This window comes from Protobothrops mucrosquamatus, unplaced genomic scaffold, assembly GCF_001527695.2.
Source record: "Protobothrops mucrosquamatus isolate PMUCROS unplaced genomic scaffold, P.Mucros_1.0 scaffold83, whole genome shotgun sequence".
Lineage (NCBI taxonomy): Eukaryota > Metazoa > Chordata > Lepidosauria > Squamata > Viperidae > Protobothrops > Protobothrops mucrosquamatus.
The window spans coordinates 732,355-743,214 of record NW_015386460.1 but is presented as its reverse complement, the minus strand read 5'-3'; the positions used below and the strand labels follow the sequence as shown (position 1 = coordinate 743,214).

General features: G+C 36.1%; 1 protein-coding gene across 1 annotated transcript in view; it reads right to left on the bottom strand.

Moving 5' to 3' along the window:
• TGFBR2 (transforming growth factor beta receptor 2) overlaps positions 1–10,860 on the bottom strand; it is a 50,983-nt gene that overhangs the window by 8,997 nt on the left and 31,126 nt on the right. The window contains exons 4-5 of the mRNA XM_015812422.2: positions 2,227–3,026; positions 1,676–1,817 (exon numbers count right to left, since the gene is read on the bottom strand). Of these exons, the coding sequence (XP_015667908.1) occupies positions 1,676–1,817; positions 2,227–3,026 (942 nt within the window). The remainder of the gene's footprint in view (positions 1–1,675; positions 1,818–2,226; positions 3,027–10,860) is intronic.

Here is a 10,860-nt window from a genome sequence, read left to right as displayed (position 1 = left end):
ATATATATATATATATATATATATATATATATATATATATATATATATATATATATATATATATATATATCTACTATCACAATCATTTGTTATAACCTGCAACTTCTTTGCTTTATTAAATTCTAAGCTAGCTGTAATTCCAAGCTCGCATAATTAACATTTGCATGGTGCACTGTGATGCTCAAAGACCCTTTTTAAAAAAAAGAGATTGATAAAGTACTCTATCCTTTTTGATCTAGAACAGCACATTCTTTTGTTTCAGTTTTAGGCAGCTCTGTAACTTCATGAGCATAGCTGCAATGAGGGTGGTGTTTTTTACCTAGGCACTATTCCAGGGTACTCAAACAGAAACAGGAAAGATCACAAGAATCAGCAACGATGCAAGAATATTCCTGAATAAACAGTTCATCCAGGCCTTAAAAAGGGGAAACCTTGAAATGCAGTTAGGTGGAGTTCTAAGAATAATGTTCTTCCTTCACCCCAACCCTATCAGGTTTTCATTTTCTTTATCAAAATGAAAGTCTAACTGGGACCCTCATACTTTGAGGTACTTTGACCCCCTAAGATGATAAATGAATTTTTATGAACTCTCCTCATACATAAAATGAGTAATTAGTTAAGAAATAAATATACCACTAGTTTTCCATAACTACATTTTAATCTCTGGATCTCAAAAAGCATACTATTACATTAGTTCCTGTGACTATGCCCAACTGAAATAGAAGAGTTTTGACAGTGCTCCTTGTGGAGAACAGCTGAAGTCCACTCCACACTTCCCTTCACCCTTGAATTACTGTGTGGTTGCCCTAGGGCAGGGGTAGGCAACCTTGGCTCTTTTATGACTCGTGGACTTCAACTCCCAGAATTCCTGAGCCAGCATGGCTGGCTCAGGAATTCTGGAAGTTGAAGTCCACGAGTCATAAAAGAGCCAAGGTTGCCTACCCCTGCCCTAGGCAAAGCAAGCACAAATTTTTATCACCATTGTCTATGCAAATGTGATCAGATTTAAAAAGATTATTAGATCCAACTCTTTGCTGATCATACAGTTCCAAAGGACTATGGCTACAATTCAAAAGCCCTGGTGTAACTACACATTACAAACTAAGGTCCAAAGTATTTAATGGTCTGTATGTATAATCTCTCTCAACAAACAGATCTGTTCAGATCAATTAAATCTGATTCTGGAATGAGCACTGGTACTGCTGTGGAGAACTGTGGAGTCATAGAAATCAGGAAATTTCCACCAAAACCAGCAGGGATAAAACCAGCTTTCTTGAATAGAACTGCTGGAAGGGAGGGGGATCTGTGTTTTCCATGTCCCAATCAACCCATTCAAAGGAGCTTATTTCCTGCTACCCATGATCTGGACTCCATTTCCCCCCCCCAAAAAAAGACTTTGCTCAGGATTGATAAGAACAAGGATGAACAATATGTGCAAATGTTTGTTTGTTAATCTCTGTACGAGCAAGACTGTCTGCTCTTGGTTTCGAACATGCTAAATAAGATAGCTTGATGGCTAACTCACTAGTGCTAAAACTGCCTGAAAGGGAGGCCACCTAAGAACAACACTGCAGCCTATTTAACTTAATAATAAATGTACCTCCTGCAAACGTAATAGACAAGGAATTATAATTGCACCTGTTTAAAAATACTAAATCTATGGGATCTAGCGTACCTCCAACACCATTGCAGCGAGATGTCATTTCCCACAGAACCAAAGCCATGGAATACACATCAGTCTGTTTAAAGGATTCAACATTATCCAAGTTCATTCTGGATTCCAGGACTTCAGGAGCCATGTATCTTGCTGTACCAACCTGTCAGCATTTACAAAAGTTAAAATGCTTTAAATGGAATTTAGAAAGCAGAACCACCACTAAATATATTTTTCTCAAAAACAAAGTCAGTTATGTTAGCAGATGGAAACAGATTCAATTTTTATGACTGCATGGCCCACAAGAATCTCCACTTAAGCAATATCTAAAAGTGTAATGATTAGTATTTTCTCCATAAAAAAGCATCACTGGGGATATTAATGCATTTTGAGGTAAAGCTGCTATTCCCTGCTTTCAAATGATGGTCCAGATTTTATTGCATGGAATGACATGCAGTTATTCAACCCTGCTTCTAGTCACAGTCAATCCATCACAAAGCTAGACATTTCAACAAGTATAATATTTATAAAATCCTCTAGCTCTCCATATTGTTCCTCATGCACTAGCTTACCTGCCCACTATTAGCCAGGTCATCAACAGAGAGAGTAGGATCCAACTTTAAGGATAATCCAAAGTCACAGAGACAGCAAGCCAGGTCATTCTTTACCAGGATATTAGAACTCTTCAAGTCTCTGTGGACAATTGGCGTCTTGGGCCGGCCACATGGTGTGTGATCACTATGAAGATGGGCAATCCCGCGAGCCAAAGAGCCACCCAGTTTCCAGAGATCCTCCCAACTAATGATGTGTTTTATGAGATATTCCTGCAAGTTGCCTCTTGAATGGAAAGCAGTGATCAACCAGTATTGTTTGCCTAGATCTGTCTTGCGCTCCTCTGCTGTAAGGAACTGTAGGATGTTCTCATGTTTTAGATTTATGTCAGAAAAGATATCTTTCTCAGTCTTCCAGGAGGCATATTCTTCATAGGAGAAGATCTTGACAGCCACAGTTTCAAACTGTTCTGATGTGTTTTGTTTCAGTTTAGCCTTATAGACTTCTGCAAATCGCCCTTTGCCTACCAAAGTGTCCAATTCAATAGGCAGCAATTCGGTGTTATGGTTAATATTATTAGCACAAGTAGAACTGATGTCAGAGCGATCATCATCCAGCATAATGGCACAAACATCGCTACAGTCTTTGTGCTTTCTGGATTTCACATTTTTCTCCCATGCCTTGTTGAGTTTCCTCCTCCTCTGAACACGGTAGAAGTAAAAGATAATGATCACAGCAATGGCGATCACCAGCAACGGGACAAGGCATATAACTGCGACCAAAGCAATCACATATTTTACTTCTGTACTTGAGGTGGTATCTGGAAAAAAAATATAAAGTGTTAGGTGAAACTTCAACATTAAAAAGGTCATTAACATAATTATAGTCTTATAATTATAAAACCGAGTTAATTTTGTGTTGTATTTAAAGGCAGAAAGCTAGAAACTAGGACATTCTAATTCTAGGCCTGCCTTAGACATGAAGCCAGGTAGGTGATCTTGACTAGTTATTCTCTCTCGGCACTGAACTTTGATTTTTTTTTTTGAGACAGGTACAAAGAAGCAACTTTTAATCAAGATTAAAAGTTCTGTCATTGTTATTTTTATCATGAAGTTAGATTACTAGAGCAAGCTGTCTACCCTGAAACATTTTATTTTACTAGGAAACCCCCAATACAATAGATAAGAATCTATTTCAATGAGATAGAGCATTGGGATTCGTAGCCACAATGGAATGCTAACTTGTGTAATCACATTCTGAGACTGTAACAATTGATTTTGGCGTAAAATTATTTTGACAATAATTTTAAAAATAATAAAAAATACATTAAAAAATTGTCTGGTTGGGCAGAGGGGAATCAATATGATGGAAAATATGTACATATACATAAGAATCATTCAATTTCTTTTAAATTCATATTAAATATTTCTCAAGCAATCTATAATACAATCAAGCCATCACAAAAATATCAAAAGGATTAAAATAAAATTAAGAGTAGATCTTCTTTTTAGACTATTTATTAATTTGCAATAGTGGTGAATTTCTGTAGCTCGGGTGCAAAATGAAGGTGAAGATTTGTTTTCCGAGCTTGAGGGCTGGTTTCCGAATGTTTCATTACCAGGCTGGGTAACATCTTCAGTGGTGTTTAGGGCATCATTCAATTTATACTGCTACCCATACTAAATTTATGACTCTGGAAGGCTAATAACACTTAAAACTAAGATTAAAAACCACAGAACAAAATGTATTGAGCCCAAAGTTCAACTAAATCAGGTTTTCAAGGCCTTATGAAATGCCAATAGATTTGGGCCAAATCTGGTATCAGGGGGGATGATGTTGTGGAAGATGAGGGCCACAACAAAGAAGGCTCTCCTCCTGGGCCCTACCAAATGACAACTTTCTAAGAAATGGAACCAGGAGCATGCCTCTCCTTGATGATGTCAGTTCCAGATGTAAAAGAAAATAAATTGAGCAATCTATTTTCCTTGCTCCTGATAGGCAGACTACATTTTATATTCAAGTTCAATCAGCTTTTTTCCCCTACAGGACAATCTGTTTTCCCTTTGCGAGGGAATAGAGCAGGGGTGTCAAACTGTTGGTGCATGGGCCGGTTACATCATACGGAGACTGTGCCTACCCCAGCTCCGGCAATGCAAAAAAAAGTCGCGATACGTCACAACATGTCACATGACGCAGCAAGTTTGACACCCATGGAATAGAGCCAACTTAACTGTTTTCTTATTTTTCTATTGGATGGACTTCTAGAAGTCTCACATGTATGGATTTCATGAATATCATAATTGGCTGGGTAGCATTATTGTTCTTGGATAATATGAAACATGTGAGTGCAGAGCATCTGTAGGATCAGAGGTTTTCATCAAAATACAGAGAGCAATGTTGTGCCATAGCAAACAAGTTTCGCCTCATTCATATGTGTAAGCAAAACAGAGACATGGAGGGGGTGGTTATCTATCCCAGCAACACAATGCAGCTACTGCAGATATCTCCCCACCCTCACACATACACACATTACGTTTTTTTGAATGAATCATTAAGCAGCATTCTCTGTTTTCTATTCCCATCCAAAAAGATATTTTCCTTGTGCAAAAATGGTTGCTCAGTTGCTGAACATGCTTACCTGTTGAAAATACAGCTTGGCTGTTCTGAATGAAGCATTCTTAAAAATAAATAATAAAGGGGGGATTTTGTTCTGGACATTGACTGGAATCTTAAAATAGGAGCATTCCATAATACAGCTTTTTGTTGCAGATCTACTGTGTCTTCCCTACAGTCAGAATTCTCAGATGAAGAGAAGAAGCTACAAAACTACCTAACAGCTAAAACAGGGATAATAGAAAACACTGACAGGTGATGGAATAAATTAGAGAAAAGTCCATTAGGAACAGAGAAACAAGGATGCCAAAGGGTATAAAATAGACTAGAGCTGATATGTAAAAGTTCCTATAAAACAATGTTGAAACATTTATAATCTATGAGGTTGTAGATTTAGTAAGATCTACCATATCCTCCTTGGATATTCTGAAACCTACTGATTGTTACTTGAAAAAGGGGAATGCTAATGGACTGGAGACAACATCAATGCATTTTCCATGGGTTCTCAACAGAATACTTCAATGATATAAATTGACCTGCAAGAGATTCCAGCATGCCATCTGCTTGATAACTCTTCATTTTTCAAGCAGCAGATTGGTCTCAATACTTAGTCTGCTGCATATTTCTCAAGAATTGTTTGCTGTCCAATTGTGATAGATAATTTCAGACACCACTTAAAGTTCAAATGAAAGTCTCCTTGCCAATAGCAGTCTTTTCCCTTTCCCTTTCAGCAATGGATCCTATTTACACATCTACTATTTATGCACTACACATTTATAATACAGAGTAGATATTTATCTCAATGTACTGCTTTAAAAATGTACTTAAAAACTCAATTGTCACTTTAAGAAGAGATCTTAGACAAAGTGAAGGCTAGAATAGGAAGCTGTTTTGGTTTGCAAACAAGGCAGAACAAAGTTAAGTGTCTGAAACTATTTAAGCATTTGAGTAGGTTTATAAGTTATAGTATAATGCTGACGAGTACAAAGTCTATGGGTTTAATCAGGGTTTCAGAAAACATGGCTGGGACCCAAGATTTGAAAATACTATTGGGTTTTTAGCTTCATTAAAAGCTAGTAGGGTTTGGCTGTTGCTGATTTGCTGAATTTTTAGTAAGCTATTGTCTTACTAAATTTTGGACTAGGATGAGAGAGACTTAAAATGATACACTACTTAGAATTGGGGCACTGTGTTACTTTGCTGTCTATTCTGAACAAGCACTTTATTTGAACCTACAACAAAAAAGGCCTCTTTGAAAATCCAAGCAACTTTAATGAACACATCAGAGCTGCAGTGCATGATTTTTCCATTCACAACTCCAACTTTAAGTTACTCTAGACCAGGGGTCTTCAAATTTGACCCTTTTATGACTTGTAGACTTCAACTCCCAGAATTCCTCAACCAGCGTGCCTGGCTGAGGAATTCTGGAGTTGAAGTCCACAAGTCATAAAAGGGCCAAATTTGGCTTCTGGTTTGCAATTGCGGCGCCAGCGGACAGGTAGTGGAAGTGCTCTCTCCGACGTCTGGTTTTTCTTCGTCGGGAGACCCTGAAAAGGGCCGAAAGTCGGCCTGCAGGGGTGACGACTGTGAGGAGGACCCTCAACAGATTGCGGAAGGGCGGCAGCTCTTCCGTTTGATCCGAGGCAGCTCCTTTGGACTGATGGAGAAAAGATCAGCCATCAACATAGCTGATCACTAAGCCGTACCAGCCGAAAGCCAAAATCACTACAAGCACAACAAAAGCACTGCGGAGGAATTGGATGAGACCTTACCTTACCTTTCTTGTATCCCAACTATCTTCCTGTAAAAGCGTTTTGAAATTTTCCCCCCTTTTAACATGGCGGCATCTGCCTACTTTGGAAAATTAAAGCTTCGAAAAGAAAAGAAAAGAACAACTAAACTAAACAACTAAATAATTGGATTTGCACTTTTTGGATATTTGGGGTCCCAAAAAGCTCCCATCTCTACGGGGACCTATTACCTTATCTACTTGTTAAGTTGGAAAGAAAGAATTTTTTAAAAAACCGGATAAAAGCCTAACTTGAGTTTGGAAAAAGACTTTACATGCTATCGGAGACAACTTGTGGCGAAGCCTGGTATAGCAAGTGAATTTCTTTGACTGTGAGATCTGCTTACTGCCTAGATTTGTCCTTGGTACTATCTAAAAAAGATAAGAATTTGAAACAGCTGGGTGGTGAAAACAACTTCTAGGAACAGTGGAGGTGGACACTCACTGACTCTTATCAAAAATAGTCTCCACTAAAGGACTATCTGTAAACACCATAGAAATGGAGGAATACTACCCACAATTTAACTATAAACTTATACTTGAAAAAATCCTTGAAGCTTCTGAGCTAATGAATTCCAGATTGAAAGACAAAGATGTCACCTTAAATTTACAAAATGAAGCCCAAATTTCAGCTGATGAACTTACAACCCAAAAAGCAACAGAAGAGGAACAAATTAATATCAAAGAGGACTTTAAAGAACAACAAGAACAATCTACTGAGAACTTTAATAGTGAAACCTTGAGTTCAACTAAAGAATCTGCAATTCAAAAAACAACAGAAACTGAAGAAAGCAACACTAAGATGAAACAAGTACAATATATCGAGAACCTAGATAACCTAGACAATCCAACAACAATCACAACATTAGACATGACCTCTTACTCAAGCCAGATGAAACCAGAAGAAGAAGACTAGACTGAACTGACGACAAATATTCTAAACCAAACATGGAGATTTGAACTATTAGGGCAACAATTCAATTATTATAAAGGGGCCAGTTCCTTTGAAAAATTGATAACTGGATGGTCTCCCTTGATTCAAATAACAAGTGTAAGAATGAAGGGAGAGACACTTGAAGATTTAGAGGCACTAGTATGGAAGCCTGCTTGGCACAAAAAGAAAGCTAGAGTTAGACTTAAAAAATGGGATTTTTTTTCTTTTTTCTTTTTTGATTTATAATAGAAGAGCCTAAAATCTTACTTAATGGGCTAAGGAGATTTTAAAAGATATTAATTGATTTAATATTTAGGACTTAGATTTATAAGGGAAATAAAAACTAGCCATTAGAATATAGTTTTGAATTATAATATGGAAGTTGGATTGAGACAATAAAGGATACTTTATTAGTAAGTGATGAGGTACCAGGATGAGAAATAGAATATATTTGTGAAATAAAGTAAGAATGTATTTAAGTAAACAATATGTGTATTTTAGATATGACAACTCTTTTGTAATGAAATAAGGGAAATTTGGGTTACCCGAAATCTGAATATTATGGATACTACAGGCTAAATTGAAACACTGTTATTGAAATTGGGTAAAAATTAAAAACAGGACATGGATATGTATAAATTAAAATAGATTGATAAATGTCTTAATTGATTGAGTTATAATTAGAAATGTATGAATTTGAATATGATATAATAATCAAGGGAAATAGAGAGGGAATTTTTGATGATGCAACCTGAGACATGTACAAAAGAGCTTGCTATTGGACTATTGATTGCCCAATCACCACACTGCTTCCTAAATATTTGGATGTAAAACTGGAAAATTAATAAAACTTGTTTAAAAAAATAAATAAATAAAAGGGCCAAGTTTGAGGACCCCTGCTATAGACTTTATATTTATACTCCTTCAAGCTCAAAAATATTTTTTTAAAGACTAAAACAGTTCTAATATGCATACTCAGGACTTTTTTTCTCATAGAACGCCCAGAACGGAGTTCCAGCACCTTTTTGGGATGGAACCTTGTAGGGTAGGCAAGGCGGGTTGTATGACTTGTGTGAGTTCCGGCACCTTTTTTTTTTTTTTTTTTTAGAAAAAAAGCACTGCGCATTCTTAAGAATAAGGTTTAAGCATTAAGCAGATAAGATTTATTAATGCATGGAAACTGTTATTCTGAAGTCTCATTGTGAATTGTAGCAGTCCAGAGAACAAATGATCTCTTATGAAGATAAATTCTATAGGACCAGTCTATCTGCCAGTCCTTCAGTTGTGGCTGCCAAATCTCTACTCATTTGGAGATGTCATTCCTCACCCGGAAGTCTCTCAGTTTACTCATTTCTCAATGTGTTTTCACTTTACTATATTCATATTAATCTCTCAAATGCTTTCCATTCTGCACTATTCTATTATTCATGAAGACACTACTACGTATGTCAATATGTATGTATTGTTTTCATCTGAACATACCATTTTTCTCTTCTTACTAATATTTATTTGGACAGGTTAAATTAAAATCTAAAGCTGGCCTCTAAAACAATATAAGCCACTGCACAGGAAATTATTTAAATTCCTTTCCTTTTGCGTTGTGCTTTTGAAATGCTTTCTTTGTGTTTACCTTTCTGTACCCTTATAAACTTTTAATCCTTAAATGAGCTCACATTTGCTGTTTCAAAAGTTTATATTAACTAATAAAGAAAAATATTATGCTATTACGGAAATGAAGTGCATTCTTCAAAATTATAGCAAATCTATTCAGTGTCTTATTTAATTAATTGGCTCAATAGCTTCAAATGGATAGAACATTTGGCCAATTATGTTTAGGCAATTGCACTAGCATTCAGCACCATATATAAAAATCATTTTTTAAAAAAAATAATGTATCTGTGAAAAATCAATATACAATGAAACTGTAGATAATTAGGACTTTACACATTCAGAAAATGCACGTGCTTTATCTTCTTGTGACTGAATCAATTCAGACGGTACACTAGAAATCACAAATGAATTATGTCCATATTACTCTTTATGTAGAAAAACTAAGGTAACCCAAAACTCTAAGTATATAATGCAAAGGAAATGTGAAGATTTTGTGCTCATGCTAAAAATATAAATGAAACGACTAAGTATTGACATTTTCTTAAAACAGACTGAGTATTTCTCATATTCAAATTTATTTTATTACCCTAATTTCAAAATAAATAAATGTACTAATGAATATTGAAGCAAATAAATAAACATCTTACGTAGCATATACAATGTAAGAATCTGGACTCTCAGTGTTGATTAGATTTAAGATTTTTTTTTCTATATAATTAAATTAAAATTTTGAGTGTGCAATAAAAGAGGTATAAATTGAAAATGAACAGTATTTTAATGCCTATACATGACTGTGTGGTAAGGGCAACAGAATATTGGGTACACAGCACCAAAATATAATGTTAATCTGAAAGAATTCAGAAAATAATAATAAAAAATATTTCAGGAACACTATATAACAGCTGTAAGAGAAGAGTTCCAATGTATTTAAGTTTAGGTTAGGGGGAAAAAAGTGAATGACAGGGAATATAAGAGATATGTAAAAAAATATGCATAGCTTAGAGAAGTGGAGCTATTTTTAAATTACTAGAACCTAGGGATCACCAAGCTAAATTGTGGATAGTTCCAGAAAGATAAAATGAAATTTAATCAGTGTAAGATTTATCAATGCTGTCAGTTTGATCTTAAAAAGCCTGGATTAGTTTTCAAGTGTGGGTACTGGGGATAAAATGTTAAACATGATTGGCCTGTAATTATAGTCAAACTTATTTTTATGCTGCTAATTAATAAATAATTCTCTAGTTTGTTTTGATTTGTTTGTACTCTAAGGTAGCCTTATCCCAATCTTTCACTTTCAGCTGTACTAGGAGCAAAACATACAGAGGGACGATATAATCTCAGACAGTATGCTGATTATAGACCATTAAAACCAGCACCACCAATGATTATAACTGGAAGGACAGGGCCATAAGAAAATTTCATAAACAATAAAACTGGAGGAAGCAGTCTTATAGATCATTCAGTCACATAGCTTGAATGATGTAGGAAGTTCAGAGTTAGAGCATTCCCGTGGGACTTCCGGTGGCAGGCGATTTCGCTGGTCGCAGCTGTTTGCTGCCTCCCGCCTGTTTTGCGTAAAAGCCGGTTTGACAGCCAGCATCTGCTGTCAAACGGCTTGATACCTTTCCCCTGGGCATAAGGGGATCGGTGAGCTGCCCGGGGTAGGAGTTGAGTTCCCGAGTCGTCCTATATGGACGATGTAGGCGA